This window comes from Neodiprion pinetum, chromosome 7 (assembly GCF_021155775.2).
Source record: "Neodiprion pinetum isolate iyNeoPine1 chromosome 7, iyNeoPine1.2, whole genome shotgun sequence".
Classification (NCBI taxonomy): domain Eukaryota; kingdom Metazoa; phylum Arthropoda; class Insecta; order Hymenoptera; family Diprionidae; genus Neodiprion; species Neodiprion pinetum.
In genome coordinates this window covers 16,978,789-17,005,717 of record NC_060238.1, presented here as the reverse complement: position 1 = coordinate 17,005,717, position 26,929 = coordinate 16,978,789, and the positions used below count along the sequence as shown (strand labels likewise).

Sequence of the window (26,929 nt, the reverse complement as noted above, 5' to 3'; positions counted from 1 at the left end):
TGGATAAACGCTAGGTGAAAAAACGTGAATAAAAAAAATGCCCGAGCTTACAGGTTGGTAAATTGCTCGAAATACCTTGCAAATAATTGACAATGAGTGTAACTGGCTATGAAGAAAAATTTTCTTCTTTATAGCACTCCTAATTTTAACGACAAGGGCTTATAGTTTCATAGATGAAGCTCCTTCGGGGATATCAAAGTTAATAACATACTAGTACAAATATTGATATTCAACGCTCTCCCATGACTTATACTTCTTTCAACGTTCGCAGATTAGGTACTATTGTAATATAAAGCAACCATAACATATAAGATTGCCTCACTCGATGCGTAACAAATTTTATGTATGTCATGTATTCCTGATGACATGAAGTTCTTATAGAGGCTCTGAAATATAACGAATGATTCATTAACTATAGACAAAGTATTTGAATGTTACATAAGGATCCCCACGCGCTAACATAAACAGAAACATGAAGCTTAATCTAGCATGTGTGTACTGTATGAAATTTGAACCACATTTGGTTTTATTCTTGCCGAGATGATACTGAAAGAGCATATAATATAAGGTCATTTACTCATTGCTGAGCACGAGTGCGACTTACGCAGCCGTCGGGTCTGACGTTCAGCAAGAAGTACATGACGCCATATCTACAGAAACCCTCACAAAAAGAGATCTGCGAAAGCAGCCACGAAACGCAAAAAAGTTGGTCATTTTTTCATTTTTATTTTCAGTTTCCCTATAAGATGTCGATGCTACAGAATCGTTTAGACATTAATAGTATATTTATGTAAGCTTCAGAAAGTTAGTATGAAGAAATGTGTGTAAAATATGTGTTCCATTATTACGAGATGACGTATCACTTTTTCTGAACCTAGGCAATGTTATCTTATCTGGTCTTCGTTACTATTATCCATTATGATTATCATTAATTTTATTACGATTATCACTGTCCATTTTGAATTGTAAATACTTTTTAAAAACTCAATAAACCTACAAAACAAATTTGTTTATGCGTTTAATTTTCTCCGATCTAGCATTCATAAAGAATATACATGTATATCAAGTCGAGAATTATTCACCCAGCCCAACTATTTCCCCATCTTCCAGTGTAGAAGCAAGTCGTCATATATCAGGGACGCGTGAATGTTTTTCAATGACACTTACATGGCTGGTAGTCCAGACCCATGAAACCTAATTGTTTCACTTCCAAAACGATCAAGTGGTTCTGCAGAATTAGTTGTTGATGATGATGAAAAAAACATATCTTTAGCACGTACAAATGGTTAGCTAGGAAATTTCTAGCAGAAGGTTGTTCGTTTGTCATCAATTTAGAGAGACAATGCTAACCAGACTGAGCGGAAGAATAGTTATGATGCCTCAAATCAGACGGTATGTTACGTACATTGATTCTTACTAGATTATATTTATTCACATAATGTGCAATAGATGAATAGATCAGCCTCAACCTTTTCATTTCCACTAAATTCATGAATCATTCGTTTATTAATTTGCATGTCTTATACTATCGCCCTTAATGTTTTCAGATTACCGAACCTATAGAATAGACGAACATGAAGCTTCAAATTGATATTGAACGACGGAATGAAGACCAAAGTTTACTAATTGCTCCGAACCTCATAGTTGACAAGGATACACGGCCATATTCCATATCTGCTACATCACCTTGCTTCACATGACACATGCTCGGAAAAGTAGTAGTGATAAAGTGGAACCTCTTCTTTGACTGTTCGTTATTCTATACGTTTCCTATAATAATCAATCTGTTGGAATAGAGAAACATTACACTCTTGCAAGACAATGTCCCAAAACAAAAGATGGCTCGCAACTGTTTCAAAGATGACACTGCGTATCACGTTGGAATAAACTAACTTCCACCAGCTACGAACCGATAACTTCGCCTACCTATCCGTTGCCACTACTAACTCCTTACAGAGAAGATAGATATAAAAGTCAAGTTATTCTTTTGTTTGTTTCGACTACTTGCATGGAACCAGAATTTTTTGTTATCACATATTGTTTCGCAATTGCCTGAACCATTCCTATAGGATTACCAATCGAGTGGAAGAGATTTCATTGTCTTTAACCATCTCCCACTGGACTGCCAACTGATGTAATTGCAGGTATTTGACTCGGGTTTTTGACTTCGAGAGCGCAAGCGAAATAACAACACGTGTGGCATGTAGTCCAGCTTAAACCGAAAGTGCTTTCTTAATTTCATCACAGCGACAGGATACAGTATGGTGACAGAATGTAGAAAAAAAAAGGAAAACATATTATTATTGCTATTGGAAAAGAAGAATGAAAAATATAGTGTGTCATAGAATTATAACAATTTGGTTAATATAACTATTATTACAACGTCAACATCTAACTTCATCTACCTATCCGTCAACACTACTGCCTTTCCACCGACATGACTGATATAGGCTTGGAAGACGATCTTCGTTGTATCTCATAAGTGGAAATAAATAGGTGGGTATTAATTTTTTAAATATCTTTTTGCGCTTACTTATGTGGGTGGAAGAGGAGTTTAGTCGTGAAATTTAAGCGGAAGACGCCATTCTTTAAGCTTATGTTTCAATTAATACGTACAATAAGTTTCGCGTATACGGCTATAAATTTTATTTGTTAAGTTTTTGCTGTTGTTATAACCCTTCATATTTGAAATTCGTCGCGAAGAGGCACATTTTAGACTTGTATATGTGACTTGTTGACATGTGCACATTAGAGACTTCTGTATGTGACTGTTAATGTATGTATCTCAGTACACTACATTATTTTAGCCAATTTAAGGTGGACGCAGCCGTCCATTTGAACGATATGAAAGACTCATATCAATTATTAGCGAGAAAAATTTGCTAGAGAGAGTGCAATTTCGAAAATTTTCAGGTGAGTTGAAAAATTAACGACGGAACCAGGAATCGAACCTGGTATCTAGAGATGCTTTGCCGGGGACTTACTCCAATAGACGACCTAGCCGTCCTGACTACAATGTCATTAATTTCTCTGATCATCTGTATTCGAAATTGTTATTGTTTTCGTGTGCCGGGAATTTATACATATTTGAAATTCGTCGCTTATAATAACCCTCCTGTAACCCCCCGTCGTGGGAGTGCGTTAAAAGATGTTCATGTTACTATTATATGTTACACGAATTACTCATACAAAAATCCACAGATATTACACAGGGTGTAACTATTGGAATCATTGAAAATGTAGTTACAAGGGTAATGAATCAATATTATACTAGATTACACTGCACTTATTAGTAACCAGAATAGAGTCATGTTTATATTTTAAACTGGTAACAGAATCGACATAAGCTCAAATCAAACATTGAAGATAAACATACCATCAAATATTTCCATCTTTTATTATTAAACAAAAAATATGCCTGTGTATCTATGCCGATGAATGATAGTGAAGTTAACTATTCAAAAAAATAAAGTTTTCATTCATCCCAATCAGACATGGCGATAATTTTGCCCTGACGACACGGATCGATTCACGGATTCGATAGAATTAATGTTTTCGATTCTTTTTACCCGCAAACTGCGGGATATCGCTATCAGAATTTATAATTGTTGCAAAATTCGACTTTACTTTACTGCAGTCGGCAGGAATACTAACAGCAGAATGAACTGATACTCGCATTATCTCATACAAAGTTGATCTAGCGTTTACAAGCTAGCATACGTCGGCGCACAAATCTGAATCATTGGCTGATTGGTGGGGCAGGCGCTCGACCAATCACAGCGCGGTCGTTTTCGGGTGGTATCTCTGCCAGTATCTTCATTGCAGGAGCAATTTTAATGCTGAAAAATGGAGCTTGCGGAAATGGTGTGATGAAATCTGTCGTTAACACCTGGATTCAAAGGAAGCTCTTGGATTCCTAATATTATATATTTCATTGCGGGGTCAGTAGTGATAACACAGGTTTGCAATAAAATCTTCCTTCAAAAAAAATATTATAGATATGAAGGTTTTCATGTGCCGAATTTATATCTGCTTTCTATTTTTTGCTGTCACATATATACATATATGCAAAAATTTAGAATTTGTTGTGTTTCGTTTTTGTATTTACACTACTTTAATCTATTTAAATAGTATCTGTACATACAAAATTTATTCCAACTTATCGAAAAAGAAAAAAGATATCGCCTAACATTGTTCCGGCACCAATGCATGCCCCTGCGCACTGCCCGTTGTGAAATGTCGCGCAGTATAAAAAGAAAGAAAGCTAGAAAATAAGACGAATTATACTAGTTGTGGTGCTGTCGGGAGGTTAGTTACTGTATGACGCCGGAGAATATGGTTTACAAGTTGTTTATTGCCAGAAAAATCGGGTTACACAGTTCGGATGGCGTAGTAGAAAATGCGGAAGGCAGGGAAAATAAGCGAAACGAGTTGATAGGTACTTATGTGCCAAGAGCGTGGCGAAGACTGGGGTAGAGATGAAGAAAAAGTGCAGGCTCGCCCCCGAGTCGAGGCCAAGGGTCGCGTCGCGCCATAAATGCCACATGTAGGGAAATTTCCGGCGCGGTAAAAGCCTTAGCCCTCGGCTAGCGAGGCGAGGCCTGGACACTCGAACGTTAGTTGTAAAGAACTATAGAAAAAGATACACATGGAGAAACGGAAATATTTTAAGGGTTTTTCGCCGGCTTGCTGGTGGCGGGTGTCCGCCACACTAGTATATAGATTTTCTGACGATGTTAATGTTTCAACTTTTGAAATTTATAACTTTTTTTTCACAAATCTTGTTGCTATCATTAGTGTTTGATTATAATTTGTAAGCAAAGATAGCGTTTTATCAGGGGGGGGGGGTACGTACAGCTTGTAAGTCTAAGATCATACCTATTTGTAGATTTTCTTTTTTTAAGAAAATGAAGACACTCAGAACAATTTCAGTTTAAGGGCTTTATTATTATTTATAGTTTCAAGAATATTTTTGAATTTTTCCATTGAAATTATGACAAAATGGTGACATGGTGAATATAAATAGCGAACGACTTTGAATTCGAGGGCTTTTGCGCCGGTGCATCCTGTGACATCACTGTCCAACTTGTAACAGATAGTAAAACTTATTTCAGTTAAAAAGACCTTAAAAAAAATTTTCCAAACATATACGGTTATGAACAAAGAATGTCATTTCTCTACCAAAAAATTGTTGAACAAATTTTGGGATCGAAATTCAAAAATCTAGGGACAAACTCGAATCGATAACCAAGTTTTGAAGATTGTGTCAAAATTTCGATCGGATAAAAATTGACTAAGGAATCTGTGCCATCGGATTGAGAATGTGGTCATACGCACCATGATGCCGTTTTATTATTAATTTCAATGAAAAAATTCTAAACTGTTCTTTAATCTATAAATAATAAAGTGCTGAAACTCAAATTGCTCTAAGGGTTTCCACTTTCGTTAAAACAAAACTCCTAAATATCGGCATGTTTTAGGCCGTCCAAGCTTTACTCTCCGCCCTATATCAGTTGTATTAACTTTAACAGCCTTCCTGGCATCTGTGACCCTGGTGGCGTAAGCTGCCTCCTCAGCATGGCACGAGCGTTTTTTCTCTGACATAACTGATATTGAATTGAGACTCGAGCATACTTTTATGTGTACTATTATTGATTTTAGTCTGTTTAAGTGCACTGTTTTTCTTTTGTGTTAATACTGTTTGCTTTTTTACTCTCTTTTTACGTTAGATAACATTTACTAACTCTTTAGTGCACAATGTGTATATTTGCTACTGTATTGTATGTGTTTGTTGTTGCCTTTTCTGGGTTCGCCTGTTGGGCTTCCTTCTAAATGAATAAATAAATGAAAAAACAAATAAAACCTATAGAAAACTACATCTTAGCAGAATATCAAGTTCCAATACTCCGCCATTTGGGCATCAGTGATGCTTTATTGTACTTCACAAAGTTTGATAGCATTCATGACGAGCGGCAAATCAGTAATTACAACTACACGATCGTGCTTACATATATTTGTGCCAACGCCAAGTTGACGCTTCACAATTTTATCGGAAAGTCAATTGTATTTTTCAGCTTATATGACTTGGAATAATTTCAGATCATTGATAATATAGACTTATACAGTGCGCTGGCTTTGTACGTAGAGTAAATTGTAGGGAAAATTTGGCAACATGTTAGTGACTACAGGATTTTCCAGCCTTGTGTAAATAAATCTAGCATTAATTAAACATGCACGCTTTGTTTTCAGATACCGGTATATAACAAATATTTCCCTAAAAGCACCATATTGTGGCCTCCTGTAAGTACACTAAAACTAAAGGTTTCCCCCAAATGTAACCCAAAGCAGTCAATTTACCCCTGAAATCCGCCTATCTTTGCCAGCCATTTACCTTTTTTTCATAAACTAAAATAGAGTGCAAAAATGAATTTGATACTTGAGAACAATGTTTATACTTCCAACTTAATACAAGAAAAAAAATAAAGTATATTGAATCTCAAAATTCTTTTATAGTTCACAAAACAATAATTTTTATGGTTAAATTGAGTGTCATTATCTATGGAATACATGGGCTCATGCCAAATTATTTTGTTCCTACGTTTAGCTGGAAACATAAACATCGTTCTCAAGCATCAAATTGATGTTTTCAGTCCATTTTAGTTGATGAAAAAAAAAAAAAATTAAAAAACATCGCAAATTTCAATGTATTCTACTTCAAAATTTCAATCGTCTCCCGGCATGCGTTAATATTGTCCAAAGATCTTTATATTCACAGGGGATTTTTTTCCCTATAAGATGAACACATTTTTGGGGTGCAATCGAAAGAATTCCAAAACGACCAAAATAAAGAACCCCTTAGTGTTTATCTAACTCCGCTCTATTTGGTTAGTACTATGAATATATATTAGAACTCTAATAATCCCCTATTACCCCTCCCCTCTCCGTGGTACTGACCTACCGAATGTATCCAGATTATAGCCGAGGATTAGTAAAAATATTTGACAATTGAGAAGCGTGTTGATTACACCAGGCGCCCAACAAAATCTGGCGATATCTTTGGTGAGTTTCCTTTTTCAGCTTTCATTGCGGTTCGCCAAATTATCGTGAACACGATAAGTTCTCTGCAAACTTTTTCGGGTGAACCAAGTATGGAAAATCCGGTGTCACAATATATATTTCGAATTCACCCATTTTCAATTCATAGTTAGATAAGAATTAGAACAAGGCTCAGAAATTCAAAAGAAAAAAGAACTTTATTGTTATATTCTCATTTAAGTTTTCTTACTTACGACACAGCGTAATTATAAATTTGACCTAACTGTAATTAGCATTATTAAGTTATATACTCGTTTTAAATTTGGTCTAATACATTTTTCATATACTAGCGACGTTGTTTTCAATTTTCATCAGTATCAGCTCTTTCACTCTGTCATATTTGAAATATTGTGGAAAATTTATATCCAAATATTGAATTTTCCAATTAGTTTTGTATCGTTGAACACATCTCAAAAACTCCTCGTACATCGGCGCTACAGTATCCAGTTCTGAAATGGTAAACACATACCGTTTCTCTAAGGCGATGTAAATTGCCTTCGGCAACCGCGAGTTCAACAACTTCATCACGGTTCTCACAAACGCATCCGTTATCTGGTCATCATAAATCACTGTAACAAAATGAGTTGCAATGAATATGTAATATATTTGACTTTAGGACTACCTAAAAGGATTATACTTTTCTCGTTTAGACAGTGATTTTGAGGACGAAAAAGTTAGTACAATTATGATCCAAACTTCAGTTCGGAAAGTTCGTTTGACCATTTAGTGTGTCATGTAATATTCGATTACACAGAAACTCTGTACACCGATAAAAATTTGGAGGAAAACGGTTTGAAATATGTTCAGACAACAAAGAATTACGTAATATTTGAGTAGAGTTTATATACTTGAATCTTAGAAATAGTAGGTACAACATTTTCTCCATATTCATCATCATTATAAAGTATCGTATTTTAAAATAATATAAAATAACATAAATATAATAACAAGAGTGACGTCACATACTACATAAGGTGTCAAATACTACTTACCATCTGCTGCTAGGATAATTGAAGCTGCATCAATTTTTTCTTGTAAAGTTTTCGGCCAGTTCAGGTTGAAAAAGTTCAATTCCGTAACCAGAAACGGAGATTTAATATAAACCCTATTTCTATCCACATTTCCTTGTATTAATTTAAGGATCCCACCTACATTCACATCTGCAAACTCAATCGTAAATTATTCATGGAACAGGTTACAATTACAGTGTATGTGTGTGATAATAATGCGGTGTGGCGGTGTAGCAAACGGCGGGCAGAGTACTCAACAGAAAAGAATCATTGGAGCAAGTCAAGATTAAAGGAATTACACAGTGAATATTATCCAAAAAAAAGACGATGGATCATGGGAAATCCGACGCATTTCAAAGAAAGAAATAGAAATTACGTATCGTGTGCTTGCAAAAACACGTAATTTTAAGGTGGCACATACATTTACGACACTGCTATAAGTTTTTTTCTTTATTTTCAAGCATAAATATCACTGATGACCAATAAAAGTGTAATAAAAGTATAAAATAGAACAACTTGCGCGAGTTTTGAAAAAACCTAACGATTTTAATGACAAAATCGATTTGTGTATGTAAAATTAATTCTCTAATAAAAATTTTTCATTCAATTTTCTTAGTTCGTTAGGTCCAGTTTACAGGTTCCTTCGACTTTCCACATTCTAGTCCAGTCATTTTAGATTTTCTGTTCCAAAAAATAGAGCCTCCAATATTTGTTTTTTAATCGCTTAATCTTGACGTTATAAAAATACATTAAAATCTAGAACGAGATCACACCAGTGTAAATAAATGTTGAAGGTCAAAGGTCAACAAATTCGGTTTTTTGCGAATATCTCGCTTCCCATGGCTCGGAGACCAATTGAGATTGGTATCAAAATGAAACATTATTAAATTTGGTCACAAAAAATGTCTCATGTATTTTTAAGGCCAGCAAATAGCATTAAAAAAAAGTATTGCGAAGTGTCTACGCAAGGCGTACACTCCATTTCGTACAACCCATGCATAGAATAAATGATTTTTTTTTATGTATAGCTTTTCGAAATATAGTGTAAACGAATTTTGACGAGCTCAAAGAATAAATGCAGGAATAGAGAACAATAAACTCATTTCCCAGTACCGTCATTATGTGAAAAACATATAACAAGGGTTCGGGTCAGGTAAATCGTACAGCATTTTGGGCTTCACGCTTTGTTCTAAATAAAAAAAAAACGTCTTGAAAATCACGTTTTTTCCAACTTCCTAAATGTACCTCCCGTCTCGAGCAGTAACACTGATGTACTTTTGTTTATTTCTTAGAGACTCGTACTTTCTGTCCGATTAGGACTTGTCGACGATGATGGAAAACGGAGAAAAGGACAGAAAAAATAGAGATGAATACGATAAACAGAGTTACTGGCAGTCGAGTTCAACCCTTAGAGGACGGGGATTTGGGATTGTTGGTCTCCTTCAGAAAATGCTTAAATAAGGTATCTAATATGTCAAAACTATCACGAGTAAAGTGTCGATCATGTGTCGCCCTCTTATACGGGTGTTCCCGTCCTCTAAAGATTAAAGATAAAAGGTATCAAAAGAATAGTAAACGGGAAAAAGAAACATGGAGATCAAAAGAAAACTATGATTACAACCTCATGCAGGATAAATAAATTGAAAATCGAACAAATAAAATCTTGCAGTCACATCGAAAAGTTGAATATCCAAATTGGGCCATAAAAACCGAACCAAATTACGGGGATACATTTACGATTTCGAATCCGCCGTTCGTCGACATAACCTGAAAACCAGTTCCTCCAGTTTTTTACAGTTTTCTCTATAATCAAGCTGGAGCAAATGACTAAATTGATAGATTACGTATAAAAAATCGACGAACAACTACAATCATTATGCACTAGGGCGAAATTATCATTTCTTCATCAGGTATTCGAGTTCGATTCTGCCGGAATTCGACCTTCGACCACGCAATGAGTCGGTATCATTTTACCGAGTTTTCTCGGAAATTGCGACGGAGAAAATTACAAAATTGGTAGATAATTGATGAGAAATCGCCGTGCAATTACAAGCACCCTCGACTTGGCCGAATTTATCATTTCTGTGAATTTATCACTTCAACAGATTCCAGTTGAAGTTTGCTGCTCGACGACACAACCTCCAAATTGGTTCCTCCGTTATTTCCCAGTTTACTCAAAAACCATGAAGTAGGAAATTACGAAATTTTCGGAACAATGACGAGCGTTCTAGGAGCAATTAGTAGCAAATAAGAAAAATTAGGAAGCAGATAAGAGCAATTGAGGATCAATTATTTGATACATAAATTCTTTGGAAATTCTACGACTTTTAAAAATCTGCGAAACACCTGGCGGCTACCGGAAATACATCTTTATTTCTTTCGATTTTCTCCAAAATCGTGTGGGGGCAAATAATAAAGCAAGTTAGAGAACAATTAGGGCGCAATGATTTGACGTAAATTTTTTTAATAAATTCGAACGTCGCAGGCCAACTTCTCATAGATCGCTAATACGCAGCGGGGTGACACAAGTTTCCTCTTCCACTTTCTTATTTAAGAACTTATGACATTATATAACCACAGCAACAATAAGAATTGTTGGAAAAGAAATTGACTAGTATGAATTGACTAGCATTGATTATAATAATAACAAACCATGGAATTTGTTTGCTGTTCTATCTCAAGAGTACGCTGCGAAAAAATTGTGTTACCAACATACGTAGGGGAAAACTCAAAAGTTTTACTAACCTTTGATTACTTCATCACCCAGCTCGATTAAGGTAGTAATGTTTTGCATTAGGTTGTCGAATAAGGGTCCCATACTGAAGCATTGAGTTTCACCCCGCTGCTAATATGTGTATTCCGGAACCGGTCAAAATCCAACACGTTAAGTATACATGCGATTTTCAGGACGATTTTTGCCTAAACCTATTTTTGTAACAGGTGGCGTTAAAATCGTATACGTCTAAAGAATGCGTTAAGTCCGCACAGAGATAATAGCCGTACAGTGGATAAATATACTATATGCACAAAACAGTCGAACCTCGATTCTAGCGATAGATCGGGGTCAAGGTTTTTCTTTCACATCTGGCATATCCTCTCCTTATACAATCAAACGCCACGTGGCCTTGTATAAAAAAACATTGCAACGTGTCTGTCGCGTATGCAAAATAGGAATAACTGACATAGTCTTATTATTTATTATCTACATTGAAAAAAAAAAATTCGCACCTCGTCATGTGAACTTGAATCTCAGAGATAATAAGATTACTTTGCCTCCAATAACACCTGGAATTGCCCCATAACTCAAATTTTTTTCAACTAAATAATTTTAGAAAGGTGGAGCTGCTAATTGGACCTTTCAGCCCAAATAGGACTACAAATAAGGAAATGTTCTTTAAAATCGAAGGCCAGTTCTAATTATATACATGTGACAAGAAGGCGGTCTAGATATAAATTACGCATCACAAGTTTTGAAAAGCCCACTATACTTACACAAGCAGCGTATATTTTTACCTATTGGCGTGTGTTTGTGTGTGTGTCTGAGTATGAGTGTTTCAAGTAGAATTTCATTTACCGGTACATATAACCTCATTAGCCAACATTCCGGCTATAATGCTAGTAAGGCCAACACCAGACCCTAGCTCTAGGACGACTTGATTTTCAAATAGTTTTCCATTGTGCAGTATGTAATCAGCGAGTAAAAATGCACCACGCCATACTTGAAGGCCAACAAGTCCTAGTGCTGTCGATATACTGTGCTCTAAAAAAAAAAAAAAAAAAAATACAAGCGTTAATGAAGGTAAAAAACATATTCTTTGCAGTCATGGAGACCCACATGTCAGATTATATTGCTACTATGTTGAATGCACCTTTTGCGGTTCCTTTAGAATACTCTTTTGGCCTCTCTGATTAAATAAGCAAGACAAGATGGCCGGATGGCCCAATCTTACCTCATTGCAGGTAAGTTGAATGATTTCAAATTTAACGTGATCAAATTTTTCTCAAACTTAAACTCATATTTAACTTAAGACTCATACTGCCGTAGATTATATAAAGTTGAGACTTACATCAAAGCTGTCCCATTGCAATAGAAATAACAAATATAGGTTTTATTGTATGACAAAGTTCAGTGAAAAACAACACTTTTTTTGCCAGACCTACCCAATTCAAGTTACACGATCGGATTATAAAAAAAATTAATCTTATTTAAGGGTTGATTTTAAAATCCAAAGAAATTCACCGAGATTTCTTTTGAGATGTATTAAAATATGGTCTGTTATAAGCGATATTTAAGAGAGTCCTGGAAAAAGTGGTCGAACACATGAAAAATACTCCATATGAAATCACAATAATCGATTGCTTTTAATCTTGGAATATGTTACTGTACATAAAACTATCCTAAAAATCACACTCATATGGCACGTGCCACACTAGTCTTTATTGGTAACCAAGTCCTTATAAAGAAGAAAAAAAAAAAAAACATGGTGAAATACTTCAAATCATTACCATCAATTTTTTAGTTACCTATAATTAATTCTCCCTGTGTTTGCCGATCAATGATAGGGTCTCCGTCGTTGTCAAACTCGAGTCCATTTTTTCCGTTTTTCGTCAAGCATCGAGGGTATTTAAAGTAAAACTTTGAAATGGCATCTGTAAGATTCAAAATATTTTTGAAGATTTGTTAGTTAATGTATAGAATATTCCCAGTGGTTCTTACACGAAAAGTTCATAGGTCTGCCGAAATGGTTCGCTATTTCCTAACACGCACATCATTCATTGAGAAATAGCGTCTTTTGATCATTTTCAACAGGCGGCCAAGATCGCCTATCTTTACATTTGAGTATGTAAAAAATACTGTTCGATACATTTACGACATGAGGCGTTGGGTTCGTGAGATGTTTGAGCACGCACCTAGATCGCATCTCATGTTGCACTTGTATCGGAAGGCACTATTGGAACTCTGATTTGTCAACAACGCCCACCGACAAGTATACAGTTTACGCATGATGATGGAGGCAATTTCTGCATGAACGTATGTTGTCAAAATTCAGTAAACCGTAAAAAGTAATATGTATGTATCTACTGATATTTTTTCCAAACTCAGCTACTTCGAGGTCATTGTAAAATTGCAGAACAGTGACTTTTTTTTAAGCCTCGTTACGTAAGTACGTAAACGGTACTTACTGCAGCCACGTCATGTATGGTGAAATGCAAAGTCTACGCGATCCAAATTTTTTCATCACACATGCATGAAATAATTCCTCTTTTGTGGCTTTGGAGCAGTCATATTGTACTACTTTTTCGCCGTGCCACATCAGATGTGCGTACAACGTTCTGCGCATGTATAGCTTGCGCGACAAGGTTCATGTTACATACGACGTGCGGACAAGAAACTTTGTCATGTAGTGGTTACAAAAAATTTCCGCTTACTCCTTGCAAAATGGTATATTGTGTACCAAGGGCGGGATATGGGTCATTTTTGCCCACGTAAGAAATTCACAGTACGAATCGCAGGCTCGCTAGCACGAGCGAAGCGAGTGCGTGTCGCGATCCAGAGACGAGTAATGTAAATACTCGAGGGCAAAATTGACTCCTCGCCTTTGGTGAACACAATATTTTTTGTAACACCTGTATAGATTTTGCGTGTTTTCTTACCAAAAGTCTGGGATCAAATCGCATTGATCAAAAAATTGAAATAAGTATGATTCACTTATAGTATACCAATACTTATTGTTAGTAGAAAAGTTCGGAAGTAACTTTTCCATCCGCTATTGACTTTTATCGCATCGCCGGTCGTAAAAGAGCTACTTTCACTTTATACTTGGGTAGAAAAAAGGCGATAATCGTGCATGTGTTACAAAAAATACTGTACGATACGTGTACGACATGAAGCGTTTAGGCTAATGCGATGTTCTCAGAACTCTGCCTCGACGAGGGTTCATGCTGAAAACATCGCACTCATTTATAAGACAGGTCTGCAACCAAAACACTCAACAGGTTTTTTTATACTGTTTATATATTGATTTTTACTCACTGAAACCGAGAAAAATACTGCAAAAATTCCATCACGTCAGATTTTTTCTTGAACTCGTGTTTGTAGTTTCATTTAGAGTGAAACTCCCGTTTTACTTGAAATATGGTATCCTATTCTTGATTCTAAAAATCCTATGTAAAAGAAATTTCTCACTTCCATTTAATACGTATTAAAGTAAGATTCAAGGATAAATACAAACAGGGCAACAGAAAATGGAAAGCGGACGCGTGTTTGGAGTTGTATCAAAGAGAAGCAGAAATAGAAAAGAAAGGTTTCATAGGCAAAAAGTACGAACACGGAATGTTAGGTACATTTCACGAAGAAATTGTTTGTTTAATTATATAAGAAATATTGTTCAGTTCATTGTAATGAAATCTGGGTTTTTTCCTTGTTGATATGCTTTTTTTATGCAAAGACCTTGTATTTTTCAAAAATACTTTACGCGATGGACGCAAATGGTATCATTTTTGGATTGGGCATACTCGAAAATATAATATTTACCAAAAACATCCCATGCGATTGAAATGAAAATTGTCTTGCAGTCTGTGTATTTACCCATCATGTCGCCGTCATATCGTAGTGTACTATTTCTACGACAGGTATCTTTGTGTGAACAAAATCAGGATTCCAATGTACATCTTGACATCAAGAATTCACACAAATGCAAACGATAAAAAAATAAGAGCTCTTTGAACATGAGTTTAAAGTTCACAACATTACTGTAAACATGCATTTTAGGAAAAATCATCATTTCGCAAGCTTAGACATGAATTAAAACAAACAACGCTAACGATGAGTGACTTTACTTCAACTTCGTATTGGAATAGCGGATACCATGGATCATTCAATATAGTAAAATACTTACTGCCTAATTCCTCCGACGACACAGAAAAATTGTCATTTTCTGTATGAATTTCTGACGTTACTTTATGCGCTTCCATCTATAATGTTAATAAAGCATTATTATTTTGGTTCATTGTAATTCATCGCTATGTATGTTCAATTGATATTGGCTGGGTGTTAGAATTCCAAGAAGACCCGCACGCAAAAGTGGTAAACTACAGCCACTAGGCACAGAATCACTAATAAACGACCCGATGCACAGTGGTATACTGCTAGCTTTGTAACTGTATGCTGGATTAGCCTCCCTGGAGAAATTTTCGTTAGGTACAGATAGATACGTACAGAAAATGTGCCAAAACCCGTATAGAAAACAGCCACATAATCAGTTTTCCGTTCGTTTCTTTACGGTTTTTGGCACATTTTCTGTACGTTTCTATCCACGGCTAATGGAATTTTCATTAGGGCTGTAAAAATGACGAAAGCTGGTAGTAGCCACAATTTTTTTCTGTACAATAAGACTGAGTCTTTTCAAAGATAATTAGAAGCAAAAACTTTTGCGGTACAGTATTGTTGTATACTGTAAATAACTAGCCGGCCGGTAATTGTTTCACAAATTTTCGTAAACAAACTTACGAGGAGAACCCGAAATTACATTCATCATTCCAAAGCATTTGTCCACTTTACCGAAATACGCTACAGGGTATTGGATTTAAAAATAATTGGAAATATCAAATGTATAATAGGGAGTACCTTGAGTTTTGTGTTTATTGTTACGTTATTACAATTTAACAAGATCCGGTGCATTCCTCGGAGTGATACCTGTTATGCTTATTGTAGGTTATTTATTGATCAATCAGGTAAGAGTTAACAATATTATTTATTACAGGTTTTCTTGGTACACAATACATGGTGTGCACGCTTGTGCCCGGGCAGGAGAGAACTGACTCTTTTCAGTGCTGCCAACTCAGGCATGCCAATTGTTACCAACTCATGACAATACCTGTTATAAAAATATTTGAAACATAAAAATTCTGTATACCACGGGCAACGCACGAAGGCACTTTTGCCGTAGTCACATTTCACGGTGTGAATGTTTTCTGGAAAAGCAACGTCATTGAAAAATACTAAAAATGTTGTCTTACATTACAAGTAGACGTGACGTGATTAAAATACACGCCTTGATTCATAATCAATTGCAGGCGCCAGCATTTGAGAAAATAATTTGGTACGTAATGGTTTGCTGCAAAATTATCACCGGATCGCGGTTTTTTACCAATTTTCAATGATGTTGCTTTTCAAGAAAATATTCGCATCGAGAAATGTGACTGCGGCAAAAGTACCTTCGTGCGTTGCCTGTGGTATACACAATTTTTATGTTTCGAATGTTTTTCTGATAAATATCACCCCGAGGAATGCACCGGATTTTCTTGAACTGTAATAATGCAACAATAAACAGAGAAATCGATCTACTCGCTATAATACGGTTGTTATTTCCAATTATTTTTAAACCTAACACTGCGCCGCGCTCAAGCGGACTCATGAATCGCCATCGAAACCTTAACCGCTATTTTCTCGGAAACGGTCGAGTGTTTACGGATTAGCTGAAATACATGTTCGTTTACTTTTGTTACTATTCCATTCTGCGAAGCTCGTGTAAATCTGTGGGTTACAGTCGGCGAGTTCTCCTCGTGAGAGGAAACTTACATATATGTGTAGGGTAGCACCGGCCCGTACGGCAAGACCGAACACCCAAAAAAAAAAAATGGGCAAATGGCATTTCCGCATCCACGCGAGTAATCCAAAATGGTATGCAACGTGACTCTGCTGATAGCGATGAACAACCTCGAGGGTGGAGCAAAACCAGCCAGGCATAAAAAAGTTATGTAAAAAAAATTACCATTTTCGCTAAAGATACAAATCACGGTGTTAGTATTGCGTTAAATAAAGAACTTCTACTACATATGTATATGTTTGGACGTAACTTTCTCAGTGTCGAAGGTCAATAATTGCAACGGTTAATGATGTCGACGTTTCAGCCTTGGGAGGGGGGCGGGGGGGGGGTTGATTCTTCAGAACTGGAATATTTATTCCATACTCAACGTTGTACGTGACAAAAAAAAATATTGCACTAACTAAAAAAAGAAAAGAGAGACGGTTTACACGAACCGAAGAAAAGACAAAGAAAACAGAAATGCCGCAAAAATCGGCAACGGATTGAATTATTTTTATCTACTTACTTATAAGTACATCAAAAACCGTTTGAAAATCGATTAGTTGAAAATTAAATAAAACAGGAACGTTCAATATAATGTTCGTACCTAGTGTTCAGGCCTAGGTCGTTATCTATAATGACATGTTAGAAATCGCTTCATTTCATTTCAAAGGTGAAACCATATCTTTTCTTGTTTATTGGTAAGCTTTACTCAATTTGTATCGAGGATTAAGTTTAATGGCAAAGAGATTAACAATTTCCTAATGCTTGTTATTACAGATGACGACCTAGGCCTTCTTAAAACTAGCCCTGTTTTGAGAGTCGCTTAAAAACTCTGAGTTTACGGGCATGCCTCATAAAGTAATATTTCTCGTTGGTGATGCGTAGACTTTGATATTACGAAGAATAAATGACACGCCAAAACCTGTTGATGTTAAAAAGCTGATATCTCCCAATTTTGGCGAATTTTCTCACTCTTTTCTTCATGAATCATCAAAAAATAAGGCAGGTAAAATCAGTTTTTTTCGCGATACATTTCATCACCACGAAAAGGGGGCCTGTAGGTCTGTTGGACCAACTTCCGCGATGATCTGGAAAACAGCTGGATGGAAAACTCGAAACTGACCGGATTTGGCAACCAAATGGTATTACCTAACTGAAAATTATTTTTAAAAAAACTATATTTCTGAAAAACAAAATATTGACAAAAGTTTGTGTGAATAAATCAATGAACTCGGAAAAACAATCGTTAATTTACAGAAAGTAATCATGAGATCAAAGTACAAGTCTTTCAACTAATTGTAATCATTGAGAATCGATTCATTTTCAGTAGAACCGGAAATTCAAATTCAACGGCAATTTCTCACGCCCATCATTTGGTTTTAAAATCCTGGAAGTTTCAAATTTTTTCATCAAACGGTGACCAAGATGATCGTCGAAGATTTCGACTGACCAACAGACCTTCATCCAGACCGAAATTTTTCTATAAACTTGTTTTTCACATTCTAGAGGTTCGAACGCGTAAAGATTCGTTGAAATTAGAAAAAGTGATTTTCGACCGAAACAAATAATTTTCTTATTTCGTCGAAGGTGATGAAAAGTAACAACCATTCTACATTTATTTAACCCAAATATTCCCCGAATTTCACAAAATTTTAATTCGGTTGGTAAAGGATGACTAAAGCAACGTCTGAAATGGACACGGAAGTGAATTTGTGAGAAGTTTCTTTCTCATTTAGCTGCATGAAATAACCGAAATACAATTTCTTCGTGACGTGCCGAATCGGTATTCCAACGTTTTTTAACGAAGGTTTAGTTGGATTCCGTCTTTTCTTATTCACCTTGACGCGGAAATGTGATTTATTCCATTTCTTAGGTGGTCTGTTTAGCCCTGCACTCGAGGTCGTTCATCGCTGTTGGCCCAGTCGGAATATACAGAATTCGATTAACTCCGTTCGACGAAGAATGTAGGACTAGCAATTTTTTTGTAAGTATATTCGATGCCTAAGAACATGTGCTGAAGTTTACCAGAAAAATCTGGCCCTGTTTTCCGCGCCAAATTTTTTTGAGAATCGATAATGTTATAATTTGACGTTATTTTTTTCTGGTGGTTTTAGATAAAAATTCTTCCTACAAAAGTCGTCCGTTCCATTGCCTTCTATACAATTAATCCTATACAAAAATCACATAGAATTGTTAGTTTACTTGTAAATTGTCAGTAAACACGGGAATCGATCGTTTTATTTATTGCTATTAATTCTATGAATTTTCAATGCCATGTCCTGAAACTCACCCGACGTGTAGAAAATCTTTCCTCGAATTTTTAGTCGAAACTTTACCCGATTACGTTACATAGTTTAGCGATAATAAGAGGTCCACATAAATCCACCGATAACTTTCGGCAGATTAATCTTACAGCGTGCCAAAAAATCATGGTGCTAGTTTTCAGTGTCTACTTTTAAAGTGTAACATCAACCAGTAATATTTTCAAAATGGGCCGTAAATATAAATGTAAATAGCTGGATTAATTTTCACATAACTATGGATATTTTTAACGATCCTGATGACTCCTTTCGAGACACGTAATTGAAAAAAAACGTTGGAATAACTTGATCAGAACCAGAAATACGGACATCTTCACCTTACATTCATTTAATAATTTGCTATTTGATATTTGCGATCGGTTCAACTTAGAGAGTATTCGTTACTTCTTCAGATATTACAGTAAATATTTTTTAAGCTTCTATAAAGTATTAATCCCGTAGCAACCAGGCGGTTAATTCGTCCTCGCGGGCCCCAGAATCGGCAAATAAACTAGTAGGAAATAACTGTTTTTGCTCATTAGTATTTAGTATCTAGTATTTATTCATATTAAGGCATTCATGCCTTATTACTAGTTACATGTATTCAGCATGTAAGTGTAAACTTATATATTCCAGTGATTCGTGATTCATACATATTTTTTGTTTCCCTTAAAGTTACGTTGCTTCAGAGACGTTTGCGGTATTTGTCGACAGGAAGTCCTACATAAGTTCTAAAACAGCTTATTTGTAGGGCATATGGGAAGAAAGAATAGTTTGTATGGGTGTCTGGGAGATTTCGAGTAATTTCATTTTTGTTTTTGTGTGGCTTCAGGATTGACTTAGTAGCTTTCTGTCAGTTTGCTGTAAAAACCTGTGCCTGCATCGATTAGCCAGTCGGTAAGCTTTTTCTTGACGGTGGCAATGAGCTTGTTTTTCAAATGTGATGGGAAGTTGTTGTATAATTTATTTGCTATTATTTTCTCCTGTCGTTGTCCCAAAGTGGTTCGAATTCGAGCGATTTCGAAGGCACCTAATGTTACTGCTCTTGCTGTGTGTCTGTGCTCGATTGTTTGTTTATTGATGTTATCCGTGTTTCTATTGAGTCTTGTCGTAATGTCCTTTAGGTACTGTTGGTGTATATCAAGAATTTCATGGTCTTCGAAAAGCTTGTCCGACGGGTATCTGTTGTATAGATGTAGCGCGGCTTTGATTAGTGCTTTCTGTAGTTTGTTTAGAGAGTGTAGATGTTTTTTAAAAGCACTACCCCATGCAGTGATGTCATGTTGAATTGCGGAGTGAACTAGAGCATAGTATACCTGTCTAGTTTTTTTTTTATCTACTATTTGTCGTAGATTAATTAGTGGGTGGAAGAGCTTTCTCAATTTTCCGCAGGTGTAATTTATGTGGGGCTTCCATTTCATTTTTTGTCGATTAATATGCCAAGATATTTTTGGTTCGAAACTCTATTGATTATGTCACATCGGCAAGGGTCTCCTCTTGTTCCGCAGTTGTGTGAAGTTGGAGATGTACATCTACGACATCCTGTTTTTCTGTCTTCTTGACTCTAACGGTCATGCAAGTGGTTTTAATCGGGTTTAGTGTGAGAAGCCTATCATTGAGTAGTCGGTATAAGGGCTAATGTAACATTCGACAGTTCAAAGTGTTTCCTTCCATGTGTTACCTGTTGTTATGAGCACGTGTCGTCTGCGTAAGAGATTAATTGGGATTGGAAGTTGTGTTGTAAAATATCCTCGTCGTATATGATGAATCGGAACGCTGACAGAATGGTGCCTTGTGGGATGACGCATGTCGTTTCAGAGTTTTGGCTATACGTGCATCATACCTTTACTCTCTGCTTTTGGTTTACTAGTTACGATTGAAACCACTTCTGCGCGTTACCACTTGTACCAATCCTGTTTAAAGTAGTTAGTAGCTGGTTATTAGCGATAGTATCAAATGCTTTGGCTGGGTCCAGGAAGATAGCGATCGTTATCATTCCATTGCCTGTGTTTTCGTGAATATTTGTAGTTATTTGGTGTATAGCATCTTGCGTAGATTTCATTGGTCTGAAACCATGTTGTCAGAAATGAGTGATTGTTTGTCGATAAGTACTTGTAGTCATTTTTTTATGCATTTCTCCAATATTCTCGCAAAGTTGCTTGTAATTGTGATGGGTCTGTGGTTGGTGATTTCTTCTGCGCTATCGCTTTTTTGGATCAGTGTAACTGTGCTTTTTTTTGCAAATGGCTGGAAATACACCTTGCTGTATTCTATTAATACAGATGTGTTTAAGCGGGGTCAGAATGTGTGTAGCTGCTTCTTTTATGGTTCTTGCGCTGCTCCCGTCTGCTTCTGATGAGGTAATGTTTTTAAATTCTTTGATATTTTTGGTAAGTTCTTCAGTTCTGATTCAATTTAAAAAGATTGAGCTTTCTGAATATCAACTGTAAACTGGTGGAGTAATGTATATATGATTTTATTGACTACACGCACTCATACTCGTTAGATAAAGTCGTATACGCGTATGTTGCTTGGAAGGTATGGGTAGCCAACACGAAGCATAATTTGTATTGCATGCTGCGGCCTATTACACGAGTCGAAGTTCATTCAAATAAGAAAATATACAAAATAAGAAAATTTATTCCTCTAAAAAGATATTTAAAAAATACAATAAATTAATTCTCCACTTTGAATTATGGTTCAAAATGTTTGTTTGGGACCCAGAAATTATGTGAATTTTTGCAAAAAAAAAAAAAAATGGCGTTTTTTTTTAGGACCATAAACGGGTTTGTAACATTTTTTAAAACAGAATGGTTGAGACGAAAAATCTGTAAAAAATGGTGAGTGCTTTTTTTAGGTTGTAGAATCATATAAAAAATAATGAAGCAAATTGGCGGGGGTCACGGAAAATGACCTCTCAGTTGGCATGGAATACCTCATATGTATTAATTGAAGAGCAGAGAAAATTTGTTAATGAAAAAAATTAACGGACGACCGCGGAAATCGATCTCGAGATCAGCGGAAACCTATCCGTGTACTTATACACACTGGACCACGAGGCGTCCGGTCCCCGCTATCATCACGTTAATCTTTCTCATCTCCTCAGTTCACCTGTTATTGTGCAGAGGGTAATTTGGTGGAGTAATGCTGGGGGTGGTTATGATTTTCGAAGCTAGTGGATTCCCTATGTTCGTAAAAAATTCACTCATCGCATTTGTGATTGATTCTTCTTCTTCTATGTATTTACCTCCGAGTTTTATCCTCGGAATAGCATCTCTTTTTGGTTTGTTTTGGTTTATTATATTCCAGATATGTTTCGGGTCCCCATGGGCGTTCCTAATTTGGTATTCGTAAAAATTATTCTTGGCTTGTTTTATACATTTAGCGAGTATGTTCCTATATTTTTTGTATGCTTGAATATCCACAGTATTGTGAGGACGATTCCTGATGTCCTTGCCATATTCTTCACGATGCTTTATGGAAGTGATGATGGCCTGAGTTATCCATGATTTCCGTTTTTTTTTTTTGTATTTCGTATTTGTATTCAACGATACTGATGTTGCCTTGTGTATGTGCTCGTTCAGTCTATTGATGAATGATTCGGTGGATTCATTTGTGTATATTGTGTTTAGAACTTGGATCCATGTTTCCGTTTCCAGTGAGCTTCTTAATTTGTTGTAGTTTATCGTTGTTTTTGAGTTATGTATATCATTATCATGTCATTAGTGGAAAAATATTTCACCGTTAGTGGAGATACGTTAAGCTATTTCCCGACGCGTACATCATTCATTGGGAATAGCATCTTTTGTTCATTTTCAACAGGCGGCCATAATCACCTGGTTTTACATATTTATTGTGAAAAATATCGTGTGCAACTCGTGGGCAATGCCAATTCTGAGTACGTATGATATCCGCACTTGCCTCCGAGTCGTCGAATCGTCACTTTTGCCCACTCACTGCACAATATACTATTTTATGGCTATATACCGTTCATTCATCTTACTTTCGCTGATAACGGCGTTTATAATAAAGGAATCGAGTAACTGAACATAATTATTTTATTTTACTCAATTGATACACTGAGAAATAAAAAACCTAACCGGAATATTGAAAAAAAATAAATTGAAATATACGAGTATCGTCACAGCTATCTTGTGGTGTTGTGATTTGAATATAATAGGTTTCTCTAGTGTTGGTACAGAACCTTTGGATATCCCTACTAATTTAACGACCGACGACCTTGAATGAGCACCGTCGGCATTGAATAACCATGAAGTCATTTTGACGCCTCTAGAAACCCTGTCACTTGTTCCATCAAACAGTTACACCGATTTTTGGAGTTTGGGGATGGTTTTTCTCCCTTTGGGGTAGAGCATTTAATTTGCATAGCAGTATATCGAGTCTTTAATTCCAGAATAATTTTGACGCATTTCGGAATCCTTTAACTTGTTCTGTCCGACAGTTACACTGATGTTTCAAGTTCCGGGGCACACCCAGACTGAAGCCAACTTAACACGTATGAAAATGCTGACGCATAAGGCTTGCGTGGCTCGATTAAGCATGCCAAATAAATAAAATATCCACCGAAACGAAAATCTTAGCTGATCCTTTTCTTGAATTATGAGTAATTAAAAAAATCAGATAACATGCACTCAACGTATTCAAGTAGTAACTATATTGATAACATTTACAGTCACTTTTAGTGTTACGCATTATTAACATTTAACAATAATTTTATTTAAATTATAAACATTGAACTCTGTTTTATCTTGATTTAGTTTAAACATGCCTTGATGAGCATTGAACAACAGCATTTTTCAGAAATATTTGATCACTGTTAGTTTCTACCGGCAGATCAGCACATTGTTTTTTCTTGCGGTGGATTTCTTATCATTTTCGGGTTAAAATAGTAGAAGCAATAAATTTGAAAATTACATTTCAAGGTCAAGGATGTGTCCTGGACATCTTTTACTATTGTTTCGTATTCAGCGTATCCAATTACGTAGGAAAGCACTCCTAACTCGCCAAATCAAATTTTTAACATTGGACTTTACGTTGCAGACGGGAGTGGTCGAAATTTCGACCACTGGCTTGGTCGGACACTCCACGTGAGAAATTCATTGGTATTATACACAAATTTCATCTAAAATAAAAGGTCGATCTCAACGTAAATTCCCGTCCTGAAAAGCTTAAGGGTTTATCAAGTTCACATTCGTAAGGTACGAAGATTTTCAAAGGACTAGAAAAATAATTACTAGAATCATAATATAAAGCCCAGAAATCCATTTTTCATTAGAAATTACTCTAAAATAGTTATAAATTTAATAGATTTGTTCAATTTCATTCCACAATGTCTTATTTTGTTGACAAATCTATTCTCTAAAAAATTTCACTCACAATGAGAGACTTATTTTCACACAGTTCATATCGATGACTATTCAATTCTTCAAGATTGTACTGATATTAATTTCAAATAAAATAGGAGTATTACGTTTATGATTAACAACAAAATCACTTCTAGTGAATTTACAGAAAATAGTTTTCCTAAAAAAAAAGGCCATTGTAGTACACAGTCTAACAAACCTACGAGTTTTATAACTATTTTCAAACGACTTAAAATCAATCAAGCTTAAAATCCAAGTTCTTATTCATAATTTTAATGTTTTTTTTTTCAACTGATAGGCAAATAATCGTAGCTAACAAATAAATAGAGATGTTCGATTATCTCGTAATCAAATTAGGGAAAAGGTATTAAGTTTCAATTTACCAAACTTCAACAAGTCGGTGAATACTGAAAATTTCAGACATCTCTAGATGTATTAGTTTGTTACAAAGATTCTCTAATAGTTTGCTATCACAAGATATGTTTACACAAATAAAAAAGGCCCCGGTTGATCTACAATACTGCTAAGAATTGTTGTTTTCGTAGATACGAAGAGATATTCCGAAATCATGTCAAGTTATTCAATGTAACTTGTGTCAGAGTCAAGCGATACATGACTGACTTATTTTTGAACGTGCTGATCGTCATACATCATTTATAGCAGTTCAATGTTAAGTATCACAACACACTATTAGCTCCAAAGCTAATTTCATTTCATATGTATCGGTTTCATCATCAGCATCGCATTGAAGGTTGAAAATAACGTAGAATAATGATTTGGTAAAATTTCTCAGGCCTTAAAAACATTACTAACGCAAAATGACTATAACATTGTGAACTGTCACGGAGGTTGATGTCAATTAGTTCAACAGGCATTTAGTTAGCACTACGTTTGAAAGTTATCTTGGTCAGTTTGCACAGCTTGACCTGACATAACGAAGTAGCAAAATTTCACCATAATGATTCCAAATTTCCAGATTACGGCCTTCAAATCTATTACTCCGCATTTAACGACGTATGTTACTCTTGCGTAAATATTTTCACTTCTTTTTCCCAGTGGCTATTCCCTAATCGAGGATGTGCCAAAATATTCTCACTTGTTCAGGACGTCAGGTTGTATAACGTGGGTTAAAGAAATTACATAAGATGCGGTAGCAAAGGTAAGGGTGCTATTTCATGAGCAGTAAAAAGCAGCAGTGGTTTAGTAACTTACTAGTTTTCACTAGCATCAGTCTGGTAATTTTACGCAGCAGCAGCGCTGCTCATGAAATAGGTCCTGGCTTCTTGTGATCTTGAAGCTTGTCGCTCGAGAAACTGAACTGCGAGCAGCAGAAACTTGCGCCGAAAGTGATAGGGGAAAACTGCTGCTGCTGCTGCTTTTTACTGCTCATGAAATAGCACCCTAAATGTGAACGTGAACCACAGAACTATGACCAGAACATAATTGGAACGTGCACTTGCTATTCTATAGCATAAAGCGGCAGCGAGCCAAGAGAGATAGCGCCGTGATATAGTTTTGTCTCTGTCTCACGGCGTAGCGCATGCGCTGGTCACGGAACGTAAAGTATCTACAAAAAGTTGAGCCATTGTCACATCCGATCGGAAAATCCGTATGTTTTATCGACTATTATTATTGAATGTCACTTTTATCAACTAACCAAACTCGAAGTACGAGAATCTTGTAACCATAAGGTATTAAAACAACTGTCTAAGTATTTGGAATATCCCTAGATAGAAATAACTATGAAATTCACTAACCAAGACTTAAAAACCATGTAACGAGATCTTCGCACTACAAAGAGCTATAATATTATTATACGTTATTATATACCATTGTCATATTAACACCATAATTAACTAACACCATTATATACAATTATGATATAACACTCGACAATGCCATTTGCGCATTCGGAGCTGAGAGCTACACTGTAAGCAACTTACGCTATACCATATAGCCTGGAGTATAGAAGACTGTAAAACCATAGATACGTGTATAACCGATATAATGTAAAGATAGATGCACTGCTGCAATAATTCTTAAAACCAGAGACTGCAAAACCTTCAAAACCGTGAATAGCAATTATCCAGCATGTATTATACTTTCCTCTGTAACGCCGTATTGTAGGCAACACGTGCAGCGTTTTGAAAGTAATGCAGATCTCCAATGTGGAGCCATACAGAGCCCCATCTGGAGAACACATTAGGAAACCTAACGACGAAACGATTAAAGGTAAATCAACTCACGGAATGATATTGTAAGGCGAAACAACTAAACAGAATTACAATAAATATATCAATACACTAACAATCAACCCTTTCACGTGAACAAAGCTGATACCAGTTTTGAGGTAAAACATAAGAAAACACGTCCCTAGCTCCTTACGGGTATTGTACGACACCAAGGAATAAACTCAAAGATGTATACGTGGCAACGCCCAATAACAGGCAATCAACAAACGTATAAGAACAACGCTCCAATACCTTCCAAGCCGATCTATATCAATATAAGAATTAACAATTACAGAAGAGAATTATACAGAGGCACAA

The 26,929-nt window shown here is 35.9% G+C and overlaps 1 protein-coding gene across 1 annotated transcript; it reads right to left on the bottom strand.

The window, feature by feature from the left end:
- Positions 1 to 7,234: 7,234 nt before the first annotated feature.
- Positions 7,235 to 25,485, bottom strand: LOC124223086 (methyltransferase-like protein 22). Its single transcript, XM_046634753.1, has 6 exons — positions 25,477 to 25,485; positions 15,005 to 15,080; positions 12,630 to 12,755; positions 11,680 to 11,865; positions 8,088 to 8,255; positions 7,235 to 7,664 (listed from the first exon to the last, which is right to left on the bottom strand). Exons 2-6 carry the CDS (start codon positions 15,078 to 15,080, stop codon positions 7,375 to 7,377), a joined length of 846 nt encoding a protein of 281 aa, XP_046490709.1. The 5' UTR covers positions 25,477 to 25,485; the 3' UTR covers positions 7,235 to 7,374.
- Positions 25,486 to 26,929: the final 1,444 nt, after the last annotated feature.